This window comes from Bufo bufo, chromosome 2 (genome assembly GCF_905171765.1).
Source record: "Bufo bufo chromosome 2, aBufBuf1.1, whole genome shotgun sequence".
In the NCBI taxonomy this organism is placed as follows: domain Eukaryota; kingdom Metazoa; phylum Chordata; class Amphibia; order Anura; family Bufonidae; genus Bufo; species Bufo bufo.
In genome coordinates, this window is record NC_053390.1 from 419,605,475 (window position 1) to 419,633,266 (window position 27,792).

Sequence of the window (27,792 nt, forward strand, 5' to 3'; positions counted from 1 at the left end):
AATTCTAGGGAGCATCGGAGCAGGGTCAGGGTGTACCAAAATGGCGCCCGAGATCAACTAAAAAAGACCCAAATGAGACAGCAATGGCGTTACGAAGTCACGTGAAGAGACCAGCCAATCAGCTTTTCTTGCGACGTCACTCGGCAAAATACACGTTTTTTTCCCCCCACCAAACTTTATTTACAAACACGTTCTGGAACAACCTCCCACCTGATGAGGTCAGAATGTCTAGGGTGGGAGCGAGGCTGCAATGAACAGAGGTGAGTCTGTAACAGAGGCTATGCCGTGTGTACTTACCGTGTGTGTGGCGCTGCTGCTGTTCATATGCGTCTGAGTAGTTTACACACGGTATTCTATGTACAACTAGGTTTTTCCTCAAGAAACTCCATGCTTCTCAGGATTTAGCCATGTAAAAATATTTGAGAAATGAATAAAAGGGGGTATTTCATGGCGCCCATTGTTTTCTCTTTAGACTGCTTTCTGCAGGTTGTTGACAGAATTGCCCTGCAGCCAATCAGATTCCTGCTCTCTTTTTTTGGGGAGGCCGGTTGGAAAGTGAAAGTGCCGGCCTGATTGGCTGATATATTGGTGTCAGTGCTCCTTATTATTGTCTTTGATATAGGCTACTTTCACACTTGCGGCAGAGTGATCCGGCAAGCAGATCCGTTGCTGGAACTGCCTGCCGGATCAGGCAATCTGCATGCAAACGGAAAGCATTTGTAGACGGATCCGAAGTGGATCCGTCTTACAAATGCATTGCAAGAACGGATCCGTCTCTCCATTTGTCATCTGGAGAAACAGATTAGTTATATATTTTTCACACTTTTACCGATCTGCGCATGCGCAGACCGGAAGGATGGATCCGGCATTGCGCACTAAAACATTTCAATGTAAATTAATGCTGGATCCGGCAACTGATCCGGAATTTTGGACGGAGATAATACCGTGGTATTTCCTCTGTCCAAAACGCCGTTCAGTGACTGAACTGAAGACATCCTGATGCATCCTGAACGGATTTCTCTCATTCAGAATGCATGGGGATAAAACTGATCAGTTCTTTTCCGGTATTGAGACCAAAGGACAGAACTCTATGCCGGAAAAGAATAACGCTAGTGTGAAAGTACCCTAAGGGTACTTTCACACTTGCGTTAAACTTTTCCGGTATTGAGTTCAGTCCTAGGGAAAGAACTGATCAGTTTTATCCTAATGCATTCTGAAAGGAGAGCAATCCGTTCAGTATGCATCAGGATGTCTTCAGTTCAGTCACTGTACGGTTTTTGGACGGAGATAATACCGCAGTAGGCTGCTGTATTTTCTCCGGCCAAGATTCCGGAACACTTGCCCGAATGCCAGAACCGGCATTAATTTCCATTGAAATGTATTAATGCCGGATCCGGTATAAAGTGTTCTGGTAAAACGGATCCAGTTTCCAGAACTGCATGCGCAGACCTTTAAAAATCTGAAAAATAATAAATACCGGATCCGTTTTTCCTGATGACACTAGTGAAAACAGATCCAGTATTGCAATGCATTTGTGAGACGGATCAGGCTCCTGATCAGTCTGCAAATGACATGCGTTTGCATACAGTTTTCCTGATCAGGCAGGCAGTTCAGGCAACTGAACTGCCTGCTGGAATCAAACAACGCAAGTGCGAAAGTCCCCTTAGGGTACTTTCACACTTGCGGCAGAGGATTCCGGCAGGCAATCCTGACGCAAACGGATGGTATTTGTCAGACTGCTCCGGATGCGGATCCGTCTGACAAATGCATTGAAATACCAGATCCGTCTCGCCGGTGTCATTTGGAAAAACGGATCCGGTGTTTATTTATTTTTGCATTTTTTAAAGGTCTGAGCATGCGCAGACAGGAAAATCGGATCAGTTTTGCCGGAACACTTAATGCCGGATCTGGCACGAATACATTTCAATGGAAATTAATGCCGGATCCGGCATTCTGGCAATGCTGCTGTATTTTCTCCGGCCAAAAAACGTAAGAGCGACTGAACTGATGCATCCTGAACAGAATGCTCTCCATTCAGAATGCATAGGGATAAAACTGATCAGTTTTTTTCCGGTATTGAGCTCCTGTGACGGAACAATACTGGAAAAGAATAACGCTAGTGTGAAAGTAGCGTTAGCTGCCTACGATATCCTCTCTCTCCTTCTTTTTCCTTTTTTCCATGTGACCTTCACTGTACATAGAATTACATATTGAATACATGCTTACAGATTCCATTGAATAAGGTCGTTTGGGAATTTAGTGGCTAAAGTAATATATTTATCTGGATATGAACTACACTGTACTTGTATGACACTATTGTGATTTAAAAGCATCTAAACGTATACTCTACGACATGTAGGGTTGTTGCGATACCAAAATTTTGATTCGATTTCGATACCATAAAAAAGTATTGCGATACTCGATACCATGCAAAAAAGTTAATAAAAAATTAAATAAAACGGCAAAAAAGCTGCGTGCATTCCGCATTTTATGTAACGTACGGCCCATAATCGAACAGTCTGATCCTATTTTTTTTGGGGGACAAGGTGACAAAAAAATGGCGAATCGCAGATTTTTATTTATTTTTTCTGTTACGGTGTTCACCGCATAAAATATTTTTTAAAATATTTTAATAGTTCGCACTTTGTGGGATGTGGCGATATGTAATATGCTTATTTTATTGTTTATATATTTTATATGTAAAATTGGGAAAGGGGGTGATTTATACTTAATATTTTGTTTTAAACTTTATATATTTTTTCCTTTTTATTTGATAACTATTTCCCCCTTAGGGGCTAGAACCTGGGATCTTTTGATCCCTTGTCCTATTCACCCTAATAGAGCTCTATCAGGGTGAATAGGACTTCCGGCAAGTGTTCAGGCATGCTGCGGTATTTTCTCCGGCCAAAAAACATAAAAGGGACTGAACTGATTCATCCTGAACGGATTGCTCTCCATTCAGAATGCATGGGGATAAAACTGATCAGTTCTTTTCCAGTATTGAGCCCCTAGGACGGAACTCAGTGCCGGAAAAGAATAACGCTAGTGTGAAAGTACCCTTAATTATACTTTTCACATTTTAGAATTATAAATAAACTAGCAAAACAAATAATAAATAAATGGAATAGTCCTTGAGTTGTCCTATAAATTCCCATTGTAATGTGAGCTGAATCGACACAAGGTACCTAAAGCACACTTCACCTTCCATAAAACACAACCCAAGCTCAACTAACCTATTTCAATCAAAAAAGTTTCTAAGGGCTCTTATATGCCACTTTTTTCATTTTAGTTAGGGCTCACGCACACGGCTGTTGTTGGCCAGTGCCTGTATTGTGGTCCGCAATATACTTGAATGGGTCCGCAATCTGGAAGGTGCGGTGCGGAACGGAGGCATGGAACCCTACGGAAGCACTACAGAGTGCATCCGTGGGTTTTCTGTCCATGCCTCCGCACCGCAATATGTTCTATTTTTTTGCGGTGCGGACAGATGACTGACCCATTCAAGCTGCATCCGTCTGCACCAGCCACACAGATGGTGCCGGTGCATTGAAGACTGCAATTTGTGGTCCCCAACGCACGGAACGGGCGGCACACGTTTCACCGATACACAGGCTTCTGTAGAAAAATAAAAAAATGCATCCGTTTTGTCTATTTTGCAGTTTTGCCATTTTCTTTGTTTTGTTTACTGGATGGGAAACTACAGATATCTGAGCAGGCAAAAAAAACCTGATGTTGCAAAATGGGGTAAATTTTGGTGGGTTTCCACGGTACTTTAGGGTCTCTTTAAAGGAAATGTGTCACCAAAGGTTTTATCTGCTAGTTAAAACCAGATAGTAACACACAGCCTTTTTTTCTAATCCGTTTTTATTTTCTGATTATAGATTTATTGAAGGGGTTGTGTCACTTCAGCAAGTGGCGTGTATCATGTAGAGAAAGATAATTGTGGCGAAACCAACCTCGCCACTGGGTTTTGGAGAGGCCTGTTTACCAGCCTCTTGCCTCAGGATTATGGCCCATACTAACTTTTTAAAGGAGAAGACAGACACAGCTTAAATCTGTCTTTGGAATGGTATTTTGTTATGTGAGGGTACCCAGATAGCCCATTTTATTGTATTCGTGTATTCTGAGTGCCATTCACCTAATGATATGCACTCAGACTTGAGCTATCTGGGGCTATGTTAAATGTCTGTGTTTGCTGTGGGGGTGTGACATTGGGTGTTTGGGTGGTGATTTCTGTCCTATTGTCTCCACATGTGTATTGGCGATTTCCCTTTGTCCTGAGAGATAATTGAATTGCTCCTCAGGTGTCTCCAGGGCAGAGAGGAGGAAACCATGATGCATTGTGGGGATGTGTTGTGTCTGTGTATCCTGAGTGCTACGTATCTGTCCTGTGTCACAGTCTTCCTTCTGGTCCCCTAGGGGCGTGTCCACCAGATGGGGACCTGCATAAATACGGGCGGGTAGCCCTCAATAAAGTGTTTCTGTTTTATACCTTCATGAAGTCTTGGCTCATGTTTGGGGGATGGAATAACTACACTCTTGGGGATTGCTATATCACAATACTCCCCTGAGTATAAGTTCTTGTAAGAGCTTGCTCCTGGTTCCTGTCTCTGGATTTAGGAGAGGTTCACCCACTGGAGCCTTGTCGTAGGTCCAGGGTGGGTAGGAGACGGCGAGACCTCCACCAAGCTTCGGCGGTTCGTGGGGTCTGCAGTGCTGACGGTGTCAAGTGGAGTGCTTGGAGTCCTCTGGAAGCACTAGGAGCAACTATCGACGGAGGTACCCGGTCAGGGTGCTAGGCGTTCCGTTACATTGGTGGCAAGCAGGCGGATGGCGTCCTAGTGCGAGGAGAAGCAGCTCAGAGACACTGGTAACCTGTGGAGTTACAAATTGAGGGCAACGCTAGCACTCGTGCAGCGCCCCTGGGAGCCTAGGTATCCAGCGACTTGGCGCAGACAAGTATGGAAGGCTCTGAAGATGACTGGCTGGCCGAGGTGAGGCAGCGAGTGGCCCAGTATGGAAATAATGTGTCCATGGATATATACCAGGCCATCTGGAACCAGGTCACAGCCAAGCGACACGCAAGGATGGAACGAGAATTCCGACTGGCGAAAGAGAGAGAAATTGCCCAGCGGAAGGAGTGTTACAGCAGCCGAGCAGAGGCTGCATCCGAGGAGGTTAGCAGTCTCCCCCTGAGGCGGCCAGAGGAACCCGAAGTAGGGGTCCTCATAGACTGCTCCTGTGAGGAACCACAACAGGCAGGTGGAGACGGGACCGAGGTCTCTTCACCGGGATGCTGGGCAGCTGGCCCAGACCCTCAACAGCAGCCGGAGTTGCCAGGTGTGGACGCAGGTGGTCCTTACTCGCAAATGTTGAGGGACCTCACAGACTGGTCCTGGGAAGACCCACAGATGGCAGGTGGAGATGGGACCGAGGTCTCTCTACCAGTCCTACAGGGATGCTGGACGGTCGGTCCAGATCCCCAGCCATCTCCGCAGGGATACCAGGAGGAGGAGGTAAGCGAGCCCTCCCCTTCCCAGCTACTTCCCAACCGAGTTCTGGGGGCAGGGGATGAGCCTGCGATACCCACTGATCTCTCTCCCCAACCACAGGGGGACAGCACCCCTAACTCCGATGGTGCAGATGGGACCGCGGTCTCTGCCCCAGGCCTACCGGGATGCTGGACGGCCGGTTCAGATCCCCCACCAACCCTGCAGGAATGCCAGGAGGAGGAGGAGGTAAGCAATTCCTCCTCCCCACAGCCGATCTGCAACAAGGTCCTGGGGATAGGATTCCCTGACCACATCCCAGCGGAAGAGCTGGCATCTGGGCAGAGCGCAGTCGGCCTCTGGCCTCCCCTATCCTCTTATCCAGAGCTTGACTCCCCACAGGCTACCCCAGCAGAAGAGCTGGCATCTGGGCAGAGCGCAGTCGGCCTCTGGCCTCCCCTATCCTCTTATCCAGAGCCTGACTCCCCACAGGCTACCCCAGCAGAAGAGCTGGCATCTGGGCAGAGCGCAGTCAGCCTCTGCCCTCCCCTATCCTCTTCTCCACAGCCGATCTGCTACAAGGTCCTGGGGATAGGATTCCCTGACCACATCCCAGCGGAAGAGCTGGCATCTGGGCAGAGCGCAGTCGGCCTCTGCCCTCCTCTATCCTCTTCTCCAGAGGCTGACTTTCCACAGGCTACCCCAGCAGAAGCGCTGGCATCTGGGCAGAGCGCAGTCGGCCTCTGCCCTCCCCTATCCTCTTCTCCAGAGCCGGACTTCCCACAGGCTACCCCAGCGGAAGAGCTGGCATCTGGGCAGAGCGCAGTTGGCCTCTGCCCTCCTCTATCCTCTTCTCCAGAGGCTGACTTTCCACAGGCTACCCCAGCAGAAGCGCTGGCATCTGGGCAGAGCGCAGTCGGCCTCTGCCCTCCCCTATCCTCTTCTCCAGAGCCGCACTTCCCACAGGCTACCCCAGCGGAAGAGCTGGCATCTGGGCAGAGCGCAGTCGGCCTCTGCCCACCAAGTACCTACAGCTCCAAGCTAGAGAGCAACAAGGAAGCAAGGAGTAGCAGATGCCCCCTCAACAGCTGGGGACATACAGAACAGAGCCAGGCCCCAAAATTCAACAGGTCCAGTATTGGGTTGTGGGTGGACTGCCAGACTAACTCAGATACCGACCGGCATGAGGTCAGGTATCTGGTTAGTTTTCCCTGGGAGGGGGAGATGTGTGGCGAAACCAACCTCGCCACTGGGTTTTGGAGAGGCCTGTTTACCAGCCTCTTGCCTCAGGATTATGGCCCACACTAACTTTAAAAGAGAAGACAGACACAGCTTAAATCTGTCTTTGGAATGGTATTTTGTTATGTGAGGGTACCCAGATAGCCCATTTTATTGTATTCGTGTATTCTGAGTGCCATTCACCTAATGATATGCACTCAGACTTGAGCTATCTGGGGCTATGTTAAATGTCTGTGTTTGCTGTGGGGGTGTGACATTGGGTGTTTGGGTGGTGATCTCTGTCCTGTTGTCTTCACATGTGTATTGGCGATTTCCCTTTTATCCTGAGAGATAATTGAATTGCTCCTCGGGTGTCTCCAGGGCAGAGAGTAGGAAACCATGATGTGTTGTGTCTGTGTATCCTGAGTGCTACGTATCTGTCCTGTGTCACAGTCTTCCTTCTGGTCCCCTAGGGGCGTGTCCACCAGATGGGGACCTGCATAAATACGGGCGGGTAGCCCTCAATAAAGTGTTCCTGTTTTATACCTTCATGAAGTCTTGGTTCATGTTTGGGGGATGGAATAACTACACTCTTGGGGATTGCTATATCACAATACTCCCCTGAGTATAAGCTCTTGTAAGAGCTTGCTCCTGGTTCCTGTCTCTGGATTTAGGAGAGGTTCACCCATTGGAGCCTGGAGCCTTGTCGTAGGTCCAGGGTGGGTAGGAGACGGCGAGACCTCCACCAAGCTTCGGCGGTTTGTGGGGTCTGCAGTGCTGACGGTGTCAAGTGGAGTGCTTGGAGTCCTCTGGAAGCACTAGGAGCAACTATCGACGGAGGTACCCGGTCGGGGTGCTAGGCGTTCCGTTACAATAATACAAAGCACTTACTAATGTATTGTCATTGTCCATATTGCTTCCTTTGCTGGCTGGATTCATTTTTCCATCACATTATACACTGCTCGTTTCCATGGTTACGACCACCATATATCAAGAAGGGGAAAAGAAAGAGATAAAACTTAACTTTTACTGATATTAATAAAATTGATGCACTGCACCAGATAATAAACACAAACAAGACCATACAAACCCCTGGAATACGATGTAATAAGCCCAGTGACCCAATGGGTGATCAATATTGGGGCACAAATCACGTTGCAATGTAAAAATTGGTAAGTTCTTACCAATCTTGAAGTGCCTCAGCAAGGAAAAATGCGGTTCCACTGCATATTCAGGTGGCTAGTGAACTCCTGTATGAGATTAGTAGGGTATTCGTAGCCCCTTTCCCTCATCTAGGGTTTATTAGGGTCATTGGTTCCGGTTGCCTATCTATACAGAGCACTCGCCCTGAAAGGGACGACCCCGTCCGGATACCCGACACTAAACCCGGGTGGTATCCCTAACAAATCCTATAAACATATCCCGACGTGCCACGTTTCGTCTGATAACTTGTTAGGGGAAACATAAAAAAATAGGGTATCCTCCAGAATTCAAATGCAGGGTATATAGAATATATAATCCCAAGTCAGGCCTGTCAGGCAATGACCCAGTGAAAAATATAAAAAATAAATGGAGGGGTCTCTGGACCTTAAAGTCAAAGGACAAAAAGTGCGCTCCTCATCCCCTCGTCCAAAGCATGCCCGCCAGTGGGTACGGGCTGCAAAACGCCTGACAGCAATGTTTGGCGTCTGCTGCGGCAATTTAAAAGGCCGCACCAAGCGCGCCTACTCCCAAGGAGCGCCTTACCGGTCATGTGAGTGGAACGCGTGATCTCCGTGTCACATCACATGGGACATAGCACGGGGTCATGTGAGGCGGAACATCGAACATGGAGATAAGCAGGCCTGGTGCCTAGCAACCAGGACGCCCAGTGACTCACAAAGACGTCCTGGTTGCTGCGAAAGGGCATTATCAAATTGCCTTCAAAACAGAATATAAAAAGGAGCTTCTTGGGCTACTTTCACACTAGCGTTTTAGTTTACCGGTATTGAGATCCGTCATAGGGGCTCAATACTGGAAAAAAAATGCTTCAGTTTTGTCCCCATTCATTGTCAATGGGGACAAAACTGAACAGAACGGAATGCTCCAAAATGCACTTTGTTCCGTTTAGTTGCGTTCCCAGACCGGAGAGCAAACCGCAACATATTGTAGTTTGCTTTCCGTCCTGGGATGCGGAGCAAGATGGATCCGGCATGTCCCCTAATGCAAGTCAATGGGGACGGATCAGTTTTTTCTGCCACAATAGAAAACTGATCCGTCCTCCATTGACTTTCAATGGAGTTCATGACTGATCCGTCTAGGCTATGTTAAAGATAATACAACCGGATCCGTTCTGAACGGATGCAGATGGTTGTACAGTCCTGATCAAAAGTTTAAGACCACTTGAAAAATGGCAAAAAATCATATTTTACATTGTTGGATCTTAACAAGGTTCCAAGTAGAGCTTCAACATGCAACAAGAAGAAATGGGAGTGAGACAAAACATTTTTTGAGCATTCAATTAATTGAAAATAACGATTAAACTGAAGCAGGCTGTTTTTCAGCTGATCCAAATTTTAGGACCACATGGCTTTAAAAGGCCAAATCTGTGCAAAGATGTGGATTCATTGTCATTTTCTGTCAGGTAGTCACATGTTGTGATGGCAAAGGCAAAAAAACTCTCCCTTTTTGAACGTGGTCGGGTTGTTGAACTGCATAAGCAGGGTCTCTCACAGCGCGCTATCGCTGCTGAGGTGGGACGCAGTAAAACAGTCATTTGGAATTTCTTAAATGATCCTGAGGGTTATTTCATCAGCACTGAGCCGGAGGATCCAATTGGCTGTCCGTCAAGACACTGGACGATCCTCGACCCAAATTAAGGCCCTTACTGGTGCGGACTGCAGCCCCATAACCATCAGACGGCATCTGAAACTGAAGGGCTTCAAAAACAAAAAACGTCTTCAAAGACCTCGTCTCCTTGAACGCCACAGAACTGCTCGTTTGGACTTTGCAAGAGAGCACCAAACATGGGACATTCAAAGGTGGACGAAAGTTTTATTCTCTGATGAGAAAAAATTTAACCTTGGTGGTTTCCAACGTTACTGGCATGACAAGCAGATCCCACCTGAGATGTTTTCTACGCGCCACAGTGGAGGGGGCGCCATAATGGTCTGGGGTGCTTTTTCCTTCAGTGGAACAATGGAGCTTCAGGAAGTGCAGGGGCGTCAAACGGACGCTGGCTATGTCCAGATGTTGCAGAGAGCATTCCTCATGACTGAGGGCCCTCGTCTGTGGTAACGACTGGGTTTTTCAACAGGACAACGCTACAGTACACAATGCCCGCAGGACAAGGGACTTCTTCCAGGAGAATAACATCACTCTTTTGGCCCATACCTTTTTATTCTGTAGGTTTCCTGTCCCTGGAGGCAGATCCTCTCTCTGTGGTGCTGTCGTGGGGTCTGGAAAATCAGATTACCGGTATTCTTTGACCTCCAAAGGTTTGTATTATTTTTTTTGTATTAACGCAAGAAAAATTATGCAAGTGTAGTATCGTTGTAACCGTACTGACCTGGAGAATGAAGATAACAAATCAATTTTAACGCATATTGTACAGTGTAAAAAAAAAAAATAATATATATATTACAGTGCTGCCCATAATTATTCATACCCCTGGCAAATTTTGACTTAGTTACTTTTATTTAACTAGCGAGTAATTTTTGTGACTGGAAATGACATAGGTGTCTCCCAAAAGATAATAAGACGATGTACAAGAGGCATTATTGTGGAAAAAAAACATTTCTCAGCTTTTATTTACATTTGAGCAAAAAGTGTCCAGTCCAAAATTATTCATACCCTTCTCAATAATTAATAGAATAGTCTTTATTGGCTATTACAGCAATCAAATGCTTCCTATAATTGCAGACCAGCTTTCTGCATGTCTCCACAGATATTATTGCCCATTCATCTTTAGCAATGAGCTCCAAATCTTTCAAGTTGGAGGGTCTTCTTGCCATCACCCTGATCTTTAGCTCCCTCCACAGATTCTCAATTGGATTCAAGTCTGGACTCTGGCTGGGTCACTCCAAAACGTTAATGTTGTCTTCTAACCATTTCTTCACCACTTTTGCTGTGTGTTTTGGGTCATTGTCATGCTGAAATGTCCACTTGTGCCCAAGGCCAAGTTTCTCTGCAGACTGCCTGATGTTGTCGTTGAGAATCCTCATGTGTTGCTCTTTTTTCATGGTGCCGTTTACTGTGATTAGGTTCCCTGGTCCATTGGCTGAAAAACACCCCCAAAGCATTAGGTTCCCACCACCATGTTTGACAGTGGGGAGGGTGTTCTTTGGGTTGAAGGCTTCTCCTTTTTTACGCCAAATGAAGGAAACATCATTGGGACCAAACAATTTCAATTTTTGTTTTATGTGACCATAACACAGAAGACCAGAAGTCTTCTTTGTCCAGATGAGCTTTTGCAAAAGCCAAGCGAGCTTTTGTGTGCCTTATCTGGAGAAGTGGCGTCCTCCTTGGTCTGCATTATGCAGTGTCCGTTGGATTGTCTGCCTTGAGACATTGCCACCAGCAGAGCACAGATTCACCAGGATGGCCTTGGTGGTGATCCTTGGATTCTTTTTCACCTCTCTAACCATCCTCCTGGCCAGCACAGGTGTCACTTTTGGCTTCCAACCACGTCCTCTGAGATTTTCCAAAATGCGAAACATCTTGTATTTTTTGCTCAAATGTAAATAAAAGCTAATAAATGTTATTTTTTCCACAATAATGCCTCTTGTACGTTCGTCTTATTATCCTTTGGGATACACCTACCGTATGTCCTTTCCCGTCAAAAAATTACTTGCTAGTTGAATAAAATTTGCCAGGGGTATGAATAATTATGGGCAGCACTGTGTGTGTGTGTGTGTGTGTGTGTATATATATATATATATATATATATATATATATATATATATATATATATATATATATATATATATATATTATATATTTTTTTTTCCCCAATTCTACCCCATTTGGATTTTTTCCACTTCCTACTACATAGTATGCAACCATCAATGATGCCATTAGAAAGTATAACAACTTGTCCCGCAAAAAATAAGCCCTCATAAGGCTATGTGAATGGAAAAATAAAAGTTAGGACTATGGGAAGGTGGGGAGTGAAAAACTAAAATGCAAACATGGAACATCCCAGGGTCGTTAAGGGGTTAGGAAGTCTATGGGCCTATCTCTTGACTGTCTTCTCTCTCCTCGTTCTAGCGATCGGTGTGGTCCCAGCACTCGCATGACATATTGAATGTTTTCTGAAAACTCTGACCCATTAAATAAGGAAACAAGGTGCTTCTGATATCTGTGGAGTGAGCAGATGCCTCATCTGCTGGCAGCTGGCCCATGATGTCATGCCCTGACCAGCCTATCGGGATTTTACTCTGGTAGTGACAATGGTCAGTCTGCCCCTGAGTATATTGCCATACATCTGTCTGTCATCAAGGAACCCCAGCAAGCCATGTTTTTACTGATTTCCTCAATTTTACTGGTGTGATTTGATTAATTTAACTCTACCAATAATTAGCACATTGGGAAATCCTCAAGATATGGCCTGTTGGAGCTTCTTGAGGGCATGCTGGAAAACACTGACCTAGAGTGTGACAATGCTGTGACTATCATGATAGCCCAGTAAAGATCTGACATTTCTGTCACACTCAAAATTAACCCTGCCCGTGAGCCATATGTCCTGGAGCGGCATACATCGTGCGCAAGGGAGCGCACAGCATCATAGGTAATATCATATGAGTGCGGGACAATAGCCCTGCGGGTGGCCCGAGGCGCACAGCATCATAATAACCTATGCTGCTGTGCGCTCCCATGAGCACGATGTATGCTGATCCGGGACATATGGCACGCTCACGTATGTCTCTGAGGGCATACGGTCGTGTGCATGAGCCCTTACTCTGATCAGTGTTTTGGTCAGTGATTCTATCAGTGATTATGAGCCAAAACAAGGATTGGAGCCTCCATAGAAATAAGACGTGTACCTGTTCTGTATTTCGTTCCACACCTGGTTTTGGCTCACAGTCACTGATGGAAATCACTGACGTGTGAATGAGGCATAATAGATTATTTGGGATTAATAAACTCTACCTGAGAATTTAACAATTGATCTTTCACATCTATATTTCTCTTTTGTATGAGGCCACTAGAGGGCACAATAACTGTATGTTCGTTTGTGTAGTCCACAATCTTGCCGTATGATTTCATAGATCAGTGGTCTGTGTACATGCCCGTTGTAGGCCTCTGTGGATTCACCATTTACAAACATTTTTGAACATCTGTTAATGACAGCATTGCTTTGCTTGGTAAAAGTCTGTATTTGTAACTATCATGGTTACTTATATTACATGTAATAGTTTTGTGCCTCTATGTTTTGAATATTATAGGAAAGGCGAAAAGCTATAGAATAGTAGTATGTATTTCCAGCTTTGGGAGTTTCTATAAAACCCATGTGAGAGGGCCTGGCTTGGATTAGAATGGGCTGGACAGGTCCTTACTGCATTGAGTCACTGTAGGGCAGTGATGGCGAACCTTTTAGAGGCCGAGTGCCCAAACTGCAACCCAAAACCCACTTATTTATCGCAAAGTGCCGACACAGCAATTTAACCTGAATACTACAGTCCAATACTTCTATGTACTTTATCATTTAGCTGTAATAGTCGGCCTACATACAATGCGCTACCTGTGCTGTTCATAGTGTGCCCTGCATAGAGCCTCCTGAAGAAGCACTAGCGAAACGTACATCGAGGAGTACGCTTGTCAGAGAGAGCCCACACATAGACCACTGGACATCGGGTAGGTGAGCAACTTTGATCGATTTGGTGCATCCATTCTGAATGTATATTGAACATGCATTGAAAATTGTATCTACTCAGATAGGATGCAGCCTCACACATGAATGTCATTTATGCTCGCCATAGACCCATGCTCGACTTGCTCCATATCAAAAGTTATCACAGTATTATGGCTAGATATAGCCCTCAATAAGATATGCTAATCTAGATTCCAGATATAGGGTGTTTTGAAAGTGATTGCAGCAAGTCAAGCAATTTAATCTACCCACAGTGGATACATTGTGGACCATCTCTTCTAAGCATGCTGTATGGTCTCTACATTTATGTTTGTATGTATTTTATGTCGCAATAAAATTCAATTTTATTAGGTAAATACGTGTACCGATTCTCTTTGTTGATTTATATATTATGGAGGTACACCCTTGTTAACACAAGGCTGTTTTGATCCAGTTGAAGTATAGATTGGTATGCCTTAGACTTTTTCCAGGGTACGGAGTGGTGTAAAGTATGCCGCCACTGTAAACGTGTTCTGTGTATTAATGAATTGTGCTTCTATATCTGGCAAACTAATGGACAAGTCTGGGTTTTGCAAATGTCCGTTACATTCCTGACAGCATTGTGCCAACCGTAAAGTTTGGTGGAGGAGGGGTAATGCTATGGGTTTGTTTTTCAGGGGTTGTCCTAGGCCTTTTAGTACCAGTGAAGAGAAATCTTAGTATACGACATTTTGGAATATTGTATACCAACTTTGTGGGAACAGTTTGGGGAAGGCCCCTCTCTGTTCCCTCACAAAGCAAGGTCCATAAAGGAATGGTTGGGCGAGTCTGGTGTGGAAGAACTTGACTCTCCAACACAGAGCCCTGAACTCAACCCCATTGAACACCTTTGGGATGAACTAGAATGGAGATTGCAAACCAGGCCCTCTTGTCAGTGTTTGACATCACAAATCTTCTTCTGGATGAATCGGCAAAAATTCCCAAAGACACTCCAAAATCTGGTAGCAAGCTTTCCCAGAAAGAGTGGAAAACGTTTTATCTGCAAAGTGGGAACCAGCTCCATATCAGTGCCATGGATTTAGAATGGGAGATCATGAAAGTTCCTGTAGTTGTAATGTGTAATCTCAATACTTTTGTCACTATAGTATAGCTCCTTTGTTTCTGCAGTACCCAAGGTGGATTGTTATATAAGTGAGATATACTCTTGTGTCTATACACAATATAAAAAAGTGAACTCCTTTCTTCCTAGACCTCGTTAAGTATTTTTCCCTGATCCGGAAATACTATCCAAGGAAGTACTCTGTCTCATTTTGTATTCTGTTTATCGGGTGAACATAAAATGTATTCTGCCAGGTTATGCTGAAGGAATGAAGGTCAGAAGATATGGTATTTTCAAAGATTTATTTCAATATGTCATTTTGTATTCTGTATTTTGTATTCTATGACAGGGCCATGCTCCTGCTGTACCATCCAGTTCAACAGGATGGCAGATTCAACATACAGACTAGCGCCTTTGACCTCTAGTTTGGGAAGCTATGCAGTGTCCACTGGTTTAAATATGTTTTCCAGGGTACTGTATAAGAAACGTCAAATTACACGGTTTACCCAAAACAGTTTGATCAACACTTGTGGACACACAAGTTTAAAGGAAAGATTTGTACATCTCCTGTATTTTGGACCTTCTCCTGCCTTTGGGTACAACCACACAGCGCAGATGAAACACAGCCACACTGCAGTCTAGTACCGTGCAGCTGTACAGGCCAAAGCTGGCTTCTGTACGACCAATAACAATGCAGACTGACTAAACACTGAAGTCCTCATCAGTAGGTTAACAAGAGTCAGCTGTGGCCTGTACAGCCGCGCGGTACTTGACAGCAGTGCAGCAGCATTGTAGCCGCGACATAAGAAAAAACTGAACAGAACTGGTGGGTAACCTTAATTAAGACTTAGCTTTTAATACATCATTAAAATACCCAAAAAGGAAGCAGAAGGTCACCCGCCAGGGTGCAACACACTTGTCACAAATCACTCAGTGGTGAATGAATACAATGATATATTAGTGCCAAGAGAACTAGGAGGGAGAGGGGGGTGGGAGGGGAAGGGAAAACTGGGTCTATTCCTTCTAGTAAACCCTCCTCTATTAGTGCTCCACCTGGGGATCAACAAGCTGACCCTAAACAGGGCGATCCCACTGCGTGTCTACTTCCTCCTAGTATATCAATAGGGGTCCCTACGCCGCGCCATTTGACTGCCCAGCTTCGTCGAGGAAGGGAGCAAGCGAGGGAGCTAACACCTGGCACAATAAAGGATACACTGAGAAAAACTACATAAAGCAATTAAGCAGGTGTGTATATATAGTCCTGCCCAAGCACAAACATATAGATATGCACACGATAGCAAGCAGTGTATAGCTATATCCCAGTACCACTCTGCCCGACGCGTTTCATTGGCATGAGGCCAACTCATCAGGGGACTTGAATTAATAAAATACAGCAATGAAATAGCAAAAAATAATAAAGTGCAAAAAACTTGTGAAACTTGGCTTACCAACAACGGCAGAGGCTCCATCTGGTCAATCTATTGGAGTACTTTGTCCTCATGGCACATCCCTCTACTTTCTCTGAAGCTGATAGTCATCCAGCTGGGCTGCCGCGACATAACCAAATCCAGCCGCGACATACCGACAGTGTGTGGTCGTACCCTTTGGCTTAGGGCTCTTTCACACTTGCGTTGTTCTTTTCCGGCATAGAGTTCCGTCATCGGGGCTCTATGCCGGAAGAATCCTGATCAGGATTATCCCCATGCATTCTGAATGGAGAGAAATCCGTTCAGGATGCATCAGGATGTCTTCAGTTCCCGACCGGAACGTTTTTTGGCCGAAGAAAATACCGCAGCATGCTGCGCTTTTTGCTCCGGCCAAAAATCCTGAACACTTGCCGCAAGGCCGGATCCGGAATTAATGCCTATTGAAAGGCATTAATCCGGAGCCGGCCTTAAGCTAAACGTCGTTTCGGTGCATTACCGGATCCAACGTTTAGCTTTTTCTGAATGGTTACCATGGCTGCAAGGACGCTAAAGTCCTGTTTGCCATGGTAAAGTGTAGTGGGGAGCGGCGGAGCAGTATACTTACCGTCCGTGCGGCTCCCGGGTCGCTTCAAAGTGACGTCAGGGCGCCCCACGCGCATGGATGACATGATCGCATGGATCAAGTCATCCATGCGCATGGGGCGCTCTGACATCATTCTGGAGCGCCCCGGGAGCCGCACGGACGGTAAGTATACTGCTCCCCCACTCCCCACTACTACTATGGCAACCAGGACTTTAATAGCGTCCTGGCTGCCATAGTAACACTGAACGCATTTTGAAGACGGATCCGTCTTCAAATGCTTTCAGTTCACTTGCGGTGTTACGGATCCGGCGGGCACCTCCGGCAAATGGAGTACACGACGGATCCGGACAACGCAAGTGTGAAAGAGGCCTAAGGCAAAATGCTGATCACAAGGGTGGCCTAAAATGGATGGTCTCATTCTTACTTTAGTAAAGGGGTGGCATAGAACATGGCGTAACATCTCAACACAGGAGTGTTCGATACACCAAATTTTCAGATATCAGCGTCATTTGATACATTTGGCTCAAAGTACAGCAACCTACACTCCTAAGGGTACTTTTACACTTTTTCTTTTCCGGCATAGAGTTCCGTCATAGGGGCTCAATACCGGGAAAAAACTGATCAGTTTCATCCCTATGCATTCTGAATGGAGAGAAATCCGTTCAGGATGCATCAGGATGTCTTCAGTTCAGTCACTGAACGGCGTTTTGGACGGAGGAAATACCGCAGCAAGCTGCGGTATTCTCTCCGTCAAAAATTCCAGATCAGATGCCGGATCCGGCATTCATTTACATTGAAATGTATTAGTGCCGGATCCATTTTTCTGGTCTGCGCATGCGTAGACCGGTAAAAATGTGAAAAAAATATATAACTGATCCGTTTCTCTGAATGACATGCGGAGAGACGGATCTGTTCTTGCAATGCATTTGTAAGATGGATCTGCATCCGGATCAGTCTACAAATGCTGTCCGTTTGCATGCAGATTGCCGGATCCGGCAGGCAGTTCCGGCGACGGATCTGCTTGCCGGATCACTCTGCCGCAAGTGTGAAAGTAGCCTTAAACTGACTTTAATATTGCCCCTCATGATAAACCTCTCCCAGTCTTAATTTTGTAATACTGACTCAGAAATGCTTTTTTTTTTTTTGTAAAAATCCCTATCGCTGTTTCTCAGATTAAGGGCTCATGCATACGACCGTTGGGTGTTTTGCGGTCCGCAAATTGTGGATTCGCAAAAAATGGATACCGGCCACGTGCATTCCACATTTTGCGGAACCGAAGAACTGGCCCCTAATAGAACAGTCCTATCCTAGTACGTAATGCGAACAATAATAAGACAGGTTCTACTTTTGTGGAACGGCCATGCAGATATACGGACATGGAATGCACATGGAGTCATTTCTGTTTTTTTGCGGCCCCATTGAAGTGAATGGTTCCGCATACGGACCGCAAAAAACTGAACGGACACGGAAAAAAAATACGTTCGTGTCCATGCACCCTAAGACATTTAATAAGAACAATGTTTAACATGCCTGTCCTAATCTACCCCCTCCTGGTGTCGGATGCGCCACAATTATTAACCCCTAATATACATCGCTGTGGTGAGTTCCCAACATGCACCGTAATAGTATGATGCTCTGATCGGGTGAGCACATGAGACAGATTCTTTTAAAAAATTATTTTATTGTGTAAATAATAGTGCACACTTACACACAGCACATCCTGACACTGTTGGGACACAGCTTGGCGCCCAGAGTAGACCAAGAAGCAGGGACTAATACTGATATTTCCGCGCGAGTGCAAAACATTGTAATGCATTTTGCACTCGCGTGAGAAAAATCGCGCATGTTTGGTACCCGAACTTCTTCACAGAAATTCGGGCTTGGGATCGGTGTTCTGTAGATTGTATTATTTGCCCTTATAACATGGTTATAAGGGAAGCTAATAGCATTCTGAATACAGAATGCATAGTAAAATAGCGCTGGAGGGGTTAAAAAAAAATAAAAAATGATTTAACTCGCCTTAGTCCACTTGATCGCTCTGCCGGCATCTCCTTCTGTCTCCTTCTTTGCTGATTGTAGGAACAGGACCTGTGGTGACGTCACGCCGGTCGTCACATGGTCCATCACATGATCCATCACCATGGTAAAAGATCATGTGATGACCGGAGTGACGTCACCACAGGTCCTGTTGCTCCACACACTAAGATGAAGACAGAAGGAGATGCCGGCTCCGTGATCAAGTGGATTAAGGCGAGTTAAATTATTATTTATTTATTTATTTTTAACCCCTCCAGCGCTATTTTACTATGCATTCTGTATTCAGAATGCTATTAGTTTCCCTTATAACCATGTTATAAGGGAAAATAATAATGATCGGGTCTCCATCCCGATCGTCTCCTAGCAACCGTGCGCGAAAATCGCACCGCATCTGCACTTGCTTGCGATTTTCACGCAACCCCATTCATTTTTATGGAGCCTGCGTTACGTGAAAAACGCACAAAGAGGAGCATGCTGCGATTTTCACGCAACCCACAAGTGATGCGTGAAAATCACCGCTCATGTGAACAGCCCCATAGAAATTAATGGGTCGGGATTCAGTGCGGGTGCAATGCGTTCAACTCACGCATCGCATCCGCGCGGAATACTCGCCCGTGTGAAAGGGGCCTAACTCCTGCTCCTACTGTAATAATGAGCGCTTCCATAATGGAACCATGCAGTGTGCCTGTACAGCAGTTTATGACCACATATGTTATGTTGCCGTATTTAGTAGAAAATGAGAAAAAAATTGCGAGGTCCTTTTTCTCCTGTGACCCATTGTGAAAATGAAAAAAAAATGTAATTAAATCTTAAAATTTATTTTAAAATGTAATTTTCATTTTCACAGCCAAGCGTTTCTAAATTCTATTAAACACCCTTGTGGTCAAAGAACTCACTAGACCCCTCAATAAATTTGTTGAGGGATGTAGTTTATAAAAAAGTGGTTAGTTTTTTGGGGTTTCTCCTGTAGGGGTACAGCGCTCCAGACAAAAAAAAAATATATCAAAGAGCCATTGGCTCCTAATCTGAAAAATTTAGGAGCCAAAATAAATTTTTAGTCGCCAAATTTAAAATAAATATATTTACGGTATGATAAAAAAAAAACATGTCTTACCTAGGGTTGTTACGATACCAAAATTTTGGTTCGATTTCGATACCATAAAAAAGTATCGCGGCTGCGTTTGTATTCAGGCATAAACTATATTCATTGGTGGCGCAGTGTCCACAGCCCCTCCCCTCCTCCCTGCTATCAGTCCATTGGTGGCAGCAGCGGAACAGGGGGGGAGGGACTGCCTCCTTCTCCCCTGTGCTGCTGAGGAGAACATGGCACGCGCTGAGAGCAGCGTGTGCCATGTCGGTGCAACTCGCGTGTGTCTGCAGGATAAAAGCCCGTTCTTGTTAAAGAGGCAGAACAGCGGAGGGTCTAGGCGCAAATGGCGACAAGACTACAAAGTCTTATCATCATTTTGCAATTCTAAGTCGCATTGGCGACCATTTTGGTCGCCATCTGGAGCTCTGGGGTACCTCAGAGTTTCTTTACATGGCGCCTGAAAACCATTTCAGCAAAATCTTCCCTCCAAAAGCCATATGGCGCTCCTTCCCCTATGATCCCTGCGATGTGGCCATACAGCAGTTTACAGAAACACCCCTCATGTTGTTGTAAACTGCAGAATCAGGGTAATAAATATTGAATTATATTGAAATATTGTTTGTTGTTAACTCTTGCTGTTACAAAATAAAATGGATTAAATTTGAAAATCTGCAAAAAAAAGTTACATTTTGAAATTTCACCTCAATATTCCTGTAAAGGGGTTGTCTCATCTCAAACATATCCTAGTCATATGCCCCCATTGTCTTATAAGTGTGGCTCCCACCTCTGGCCCTGTACCTATATCGGTAATGGAGCCCTGCAAAGTGGTGGCTGGAGGAATCCGGTCCGGCCACCACCAAGCGCTCTACCAATAGAAGTGAATGGGAGCGCACCGCGTATGACGGGCCACTGCTCCCATTCACTTCTGTGGGCCCGACGGAAATAGCCGACTATTTTCGGTGGACCCATAGAAAATGAATGGAGGGTGGCTGCACATGCGCAGTGCACCCGCCACCACTTTCGGGGCTCCGTTCTCGATATAGGTGTGGGTTCCAGTGGTGGGACCCTAGCGATATGCCACCATTATCTGAGATGAGACAACCCCTTTAATTCTTGTGCAGCATGTAAAGGGTTAATAAAGTTTGTAAAATCAGTTTTTCATAACTTCAGGGGTGACATTTTTAAAATAGGGTCATTTATGGGTGGTTTCTATTATGTAAGCCCCTCAGTTACTTCATAACTGAATTGGTTGTTAAAGTGGTTTTTGGAATTTTAGTTGAAAATGTGAAAAATTGCTTCTAAGCCTTCTAATGTCCTAAAAAAATAAAATGACTTTTACAAAATGATGCCAACATAAAGTAGGCATATGGTGAATGTTAATAACTATTTTATGAGCCATCACTATCCGTCTTAAAAGCAGAGAAATTCCAGTTGACAAAATAGCTAATTTTTCAAAATTTTGTATAAATGTAGAATTTTTTTTAAAACTGAAAACATATCGACTCAAATTCACCACTAACTTGAAGTACGATGTTTCATGAGAAAACATTCTTAGGCTGCGTTCACACGGGCGAGATTTCCGCGCGGGTGCAATGCGGTAGGTGAACGCATTGCACCCGCACTGAATCTGGACCCATTCATTTCAATGGGGCTGTTCAGATGAGCGATGATTTTCACGCATCACTTATGCGTTGCGTGAAAATCGCAGCATGCTCTATATTCTGCGTTTTTCACGCAACGCAGGCCCCATAGAAGTGAATGGGGTTGCGTGAAAATCGCATGCATCCGCAAGCAAGTGCGGATGCGGTGCGATTTTCACGCACGGTTGCTAGGTGACTGTCTATACACTGTATTATTTTCCCTTATAACATGGTTATAAGGGAAAATAATAGCATTCTGATTACAGAATGCATAGTAGGTGATCGATTGAGGGTTAAAAAATAAAAAAAAATTAACTCACCTTCTCCGTTTGTTCGCGTAGTTCTCCCGGTCTTCAGTTCTTTAAAAAGATGAACTATGGGCTAAAGGACCTTTGATGACGTAAGATCACATGCTCCAATCACATGGTCCATCACCGTGGTGATGGACCCTGTGATTGGAGCATGTGATCTGACGTCACCAAAGGTCCTTTAGCCCATAGTTCATCTTTTTAAAGAACTGAAGACCGGGAGAACTACGCGAACAAACGGAGAAGGTGAGTTAATTTTTTTTTATTTTTTAACCCTCAATCGATCACCTACTATGCATTCTGTAATCAGAATGCTATTATTTTCCCTTATAACCATGTTATAAGGGAAAATAATAACATCTACACAACACCGAACCCAAACCTGAACTTCTGTGAAGAAGTTCGGGTCTGGGTACCACAGTCGGTTTTTTATCACGCGCGTGCAAAACACATTGCACACGCGCGATAAAAACTGAACATCGGAACGCAATCGCAGTCAAAACTGACTGCAATTGCATTCCTACTCGCGCGGGTTTGCCGCAACACACCGGGACGCATCCGGAACTAATCCGGACACGCTCGTGTGAACCCAGCCTTAGAATCCCTTGGAAAATAAATGGACATGAGGAAAGAGGGGAGATAAGGAGCAGGAAGGAAGTGTTTAATAAATGAATGAGAGATGAGTGAAATCCCCGATATGAGATCATGAAATCTATTTTTTCTGTAGAAACCATCAAGACAACCAAGGGGGGAAGGGGGGTGCGGAGGGAATGGGGGTGGGTTATAACTTGCCTTTATATATGTATGACATGAGAAAAGAAACAGGTTAAGGATAGATTCCTGATGATTATTGATAATTGCGTAGCAGATGTTTGTGCGTGTTTCGGAGGTATCGTTGTCTATGTTTTTTGATTCTTGTCTGTTGTCATGCTTTCTTGAATTTTTGTATGCTGAAAGGGAAAAATAAAAATATTCTAAAATAAAAAAAAAAGAATCCTTTGGAAATGTAAAAACATTCAAAAGTTATTACCACATAATGTCTGAAGGAGTTGAGAAGCACATACTTCTTAATAATTAGCTGGAGTAGATCTAAATCTAGGCGCAGACAACCAGAGAATGCGGTTAATTTATGAGAAGGCCTCTGCTTCATCATAAATTAAGCACATCCTCCAGAGGCTTATATCATAGACCAGCATAAGAGTGGTACTGTCACGGATGTTCCTGTGACAGGTGGCAGTAGATCTGTGAGACTGGCAACACGTGGTTTGATCTGTCATGTTTTCTGTTTGGATCAAATGACGTCTCTGTTTCTGGTGCTTGCCACACCTTCTTTCCCCATGTGTGGCTATTATGGTCATTTAACCTTCTCTATTTATTGTTGTTTCTCCCACTATGCTATGTGGTTTATAGCTTCAGTTTGAGTTGTGCATAGCTGGTGTGTGGATCTTGACTGAGTTCCTGGTGCTGCCATAGACATTTGAAGTTAAGTGTTTTTTCTTTCCCTTTTGTATTTTGTTTGGGTTATTTTGTGTGTTGCAATTCCCTGCCATTTGTATTAAGGTCTGAGGGAGACTCCTGTTCGCCCTTCCTTTTGGGGGAACAAGTTGTCTCAGTCCTGACATTAGTACCAGGGTTCTTTAGGGTGAGTTAGGACACTAGGTATTCCTGTGTATGAACTTGCTTACTTCTGGGGTCTGTTCATACTGGTAGTTAGTCAGGACTTTGATTAGGGTTTTACTAGGAGGTGACAATAACCAAAAAGGGAGCTCACTGGAATATAACTCGGTCTCCTATACCACCTGGCTTCTTAATATAGTTAATGATAAATGGACGGTTTTAGTTAAAAATTAATCCACATTTATTATTACCTAAAATACATGTATGGTACCTTACGATACTAATATAAAAAAAAATACATCAGGTATAAGCAAATAAATACAATGTATAAGATCATCCAGTAACGGTCCCTCTGTAAGTATATTGTGCGGAGCTCTCGCACTAAATAAAAAATCAAATGTTCCACAGCAGAGTAGATGCAGTATTTTAATTATGCATGCTTTTTTTATTGTAATGTCCTTGGCAGATTTTCAATTGCCACTTTTTAGACTGCTACTAGATATGGTATGTAGCGGTATTCAACCAGTTAAATTATTATTGTTTGGGTTGGCGGCACTGTTATAATGCAAGGTGTTCCAGCAATACGTCCATATGTGGCTACCTACTCCTTATCAAGTGCGTATCAATTATGGAGTGGTTACGCCACCGTCGTCTGACTCATCCACCCGGTTGTATAGTTGATACAGACGGTAGTTTGGTAAAGTATATTATTGGCTCCTTACCAGGTCTGTCGTTGCCCGCAATGTTTAAAGGGACACTGACAGGCCCAATAAGCATAATTAGCTGTATTTATGCATGCACAGGTCTTCCATTGAGTATTAAAAACATATAAGTCTAACCCCTGTCCACCTTATGAATACTGCAAAATGATGGCGTTTCAGCTTCACTTCTGCCCAGCCAGCCACCCCCCAACCGCCGTTTTGAAGCGCCGCCCAGCTCCTCAATATTCACTTCACTGGGCGACTTCTGCTGTCCCCGACGTTCCAAGATCCGGCGCATGCCCAATAGAAAGCTATGGGCATCGGACTCCATTTCAGCTTCAGCGCATGCGCCTGGCACCCTCACCCTCTGCTTCTTTGAGGCCGCTTCAGCCTCTGCGCCTGCGCCGGCCACTCTTCTGAGCAGCGCTTCAGAGCGCTGCTCTCAAACACATCTGAAGGGGTTAATACAGCAGAAGCCACCCAGCGAAGTGAATATTGAGGAGCTGGGCGGCGCTTCAAAACGGTGGTTGGGGGAGGCTGGCTGGGCAGAAGTGAAGCAGAAAGACGAGCGATTACATCAGGTTATAAAACATCATTTTGCAGTATTCATAAGGTGGACAGGGGTTATACTTATGTTTTTAATACTCAATGGAAGACCTGTGCATGCATATATACAGCTAATTATGCTTATTGGTCCTGTCAGTTTCCCTTTAATAGTACGTACATGGCTGTATTGTGCTTCGGGATATCTTGTGAAGCACCTGTTGATTTTCTTACGTAGGTGCTAGTGCCGGCACTAACTTCTAACGTACGTTGTCTCCGTGGATCGGGTTTTTAATTGTGGGATTCCCGCTGCAGAAAATCGTACTCTGTGTGAACTACTGTGTTTTCAATCAGCAGACGTGTTTTGAAACCGCTGGGGTTTCTTCCTCAGTGGTTAAAAATATAATGAAGATGAGGGACATAAAAAAACATTACCTATATAGTAATCATGTGACCTATAAAATCAGGACCGGACTGCCTCAAATAGGGATTGATATATGAATCTGGACTGGACTATGTTTCGTCTTAGCATTCGCATTCTGTTCAGACAATGTGGTAATGGGGTTACGCCTTTTTATATAACTCCTTCCTTTTTATAAACTGCATTTACAACCTACATATATCTCATATAGAGCTACAGACTAAACATTCCTTAATATATCTTGTATAGTATATTTCCATCTTGTTTTGATCGTATACATTTGTTCAGACCTTATATTATATTGCCGTCGGCATACTGTTTATAATTCAGCCCCTATACTACAAGTACAAGCAAAATATACAAAGTATATGAAAATAATAACTACAAAAAATTAAAATAAAAAATGAAATGTAATAAAAATAAATAAGTGAAATAGTGATCCATAGCATATATATATATATATATATATATATATATATATATATATATATATATATATATATATATATATATATATATATATTTATTGATAGAAGATGGAGGTCGTGCCCTATGATCCTTGCTGTCCTGGGGCCAGTGGGAGGATGCAGGACACGTCGCTGCGCTGGAAAACAGCCGGGCAATGACATGTCGTGTAAACGTGCCACCGACCCTATTCTAGAAAACCAAAAATCTATTTCTGCATTGAGTCCCCACTGTGCCAGCGATTCAAATTCGTATATCATTCTTGATTCGTATCTAGACATTTTGGAGATTAAATCTCCTCCCCTCCATTCCCTTTTTACTGATTGAATAGCCGCATATTTTAAACCTGCTGGATTCCTGGCATGATATAAATTAAAATGTTGTGAGAGTATGTTTCTCATGCCCTTTTTTAATATTATTGATGTGTTCCGCGATTCTGGTCTTTAATGATCTTCCTGTACGTCCCACATACTGTTTACTCTGCTGTGGAACATTTGATTTTTAATTTTGTGTGTGAGCTCCGCTCGATGTACTTACAGAGGGACCGTGACTGCATGATCTTATACATTGTATTTATTTATTTATTTTCTCTTTATTTATTGCTTATACCTGATGTATTTTTTGTTTATATTAGTATTGTAAGGTACCATACATGTATTTTATGTAATAATAAATGTGGATTCATTTTTAATAAAAACCGGCCATTTAACATTTTACTAGGAGGGGTCTATCTCCTTTCCCTAGTTTTCAGGCCTTATTCCCTCGCCCCTTTTCCTCCTATGTTCGGTGTGGTGTTTCCCTCCCACACCCGAACGGACAGGTACCTTGTTAGCCAATTATCTGATGTCAAATGCTTTTACACTATTCCAGACGTATGCTTGATAACCTTGAAGTTTTCTTTATATACAAAATCGGACATGTAGTAAAGTTTGTATGACACAAATAATTGAAATTTGGTTATTTTCTTTCTTTCCTGTAGGATTATTGTTTGTGTTAACTGACTGACAGTCTTCTATTCCATCCTCTTGAAATTGAGCGGAAAAAAAGACGGGATGGACCCTACATCTTCAGAAGCACATGGGTGGTCTATTCTCCAGAAACTAAATGAACAGAAGTCCATGGGCCTTTTTTGTGATGTCTCCTTGATGGTTGAGGGTAAAATATTTCTTGCCCATAAAAATGTTCTTTCAGCTTGTAGTGAGTATTTCTACGCAGCACTAAGCAGAAATGAGCAGCAGCAGTTTTTAGTTCTAGACAATGTTAGTTTGGAAGGTTTTAGTCATCTTCTAGATTTTATATACACCTACAAAATCCCTACTTGTCATGTCCAAGACTTTATGCAGGCTGCTCAGCTCTTGCAAGTTAGTCTCCCGCTCACAGTTCAAGTGGTCAGTGTACCCAGCAGTCCACGTAACGGTAGTCCAAAAGAAGAAATCTGCATCCCAGATGATGATGATTATCGTGTGCCGACTCAGGATTCAGAGTTGAGAGATACTGAGAGTCAACCAAAACGCGAGAGAAGCCGACAGGATAACCTTCAAAGTATTAGCAACAGTCTGTATAAAGGGGAAAGAAGACGGTTGGAAACCATGACACAGATAAAAGACAATGCAATGGTACACAAAAGGCCAACATTTTATAAAGAAACATATGTGGTTCGAAAGCCTGGATACTTTATGAGGACTCAACTTTCAAAGAGTGGAAGGTTGGGGAGAGAAAGTCCTGTGGATGACTGTATGGATAACTCCTTTATTAACACAGGTTATTCCAGACAGGTGCCTATTACAATTCACAATGATGGTTCTTCAGAAGAAGCAGATGACGAAGCAGCAGATATTTGCATTGATTTATGTGATGAGCCTGATACACCTGATAGTTTAGAACCAGTGAAGAACTTGAGATTACGTGGTGAGTCACTTAAACCCAAGATCTTCTCTACTGTAGTTGGATTGGAGAATTCAAATGTGATGGAAAGAGTCAATGGGAGTGAAAACCTTTCTGAAGTAGTCCACAAATGTGACAGATGTGAACTACTACTGACTTATCCAGAATTCTTAAATCACCAGGATGATCCAGGAGTAAAAATTCTCCAGTGCAGTTTTTGTGAGAAACAGTTCAATTACAGGTGAGAGCCATGTATTTTTGTCAGTTATGTTGATCTGTTGATATGATTATGGACATGTGTTGTGTCTTACTTCCTACAGGCTGTTAAAAAAAAATGTTACCCATAAGGCGAAAAGAGGATTTCACCACCAGGGTGTTGCTAAATCAACATGGCAAAATACCAGTTTAGCTCTGCTTACACGTTTTGAACAAAGTCTATAA

At 44.0% G+C, this 27,792-nt stretch overlaps 1 protein-coding gene across 3 annotated transcripts in view; it reads left to right on the top strand.

Annotated features, from left to right (window-relative positions):
• The first annotated feature begins 183 nt into the window (after positions 1–183).
• LOC120989325 (myoneurin-like) overlaps positions 184–27,792 on the top strand; it is a 72,359-nt gene continuing 44,750 nt past the window's right edge. For all 3 annotated transcript variants that reach the window (XM_040417361.1, XM_040417359.1, XM_040417360.1), the window contains exons 1-2: positions 184–260; positions 26,447–27,592. In XM_040417361.1, coding sequence (XP_040273295.1) covers positions 26,520–27,592 — 1,073 coding nt within the window. In that variant the 5' untranslated portion in view covers positions 184–260; positions 26,447–26,519. The remainder of the gene's footprint in view (positions 261–26,446; positions 27,593–27,792) is intronic.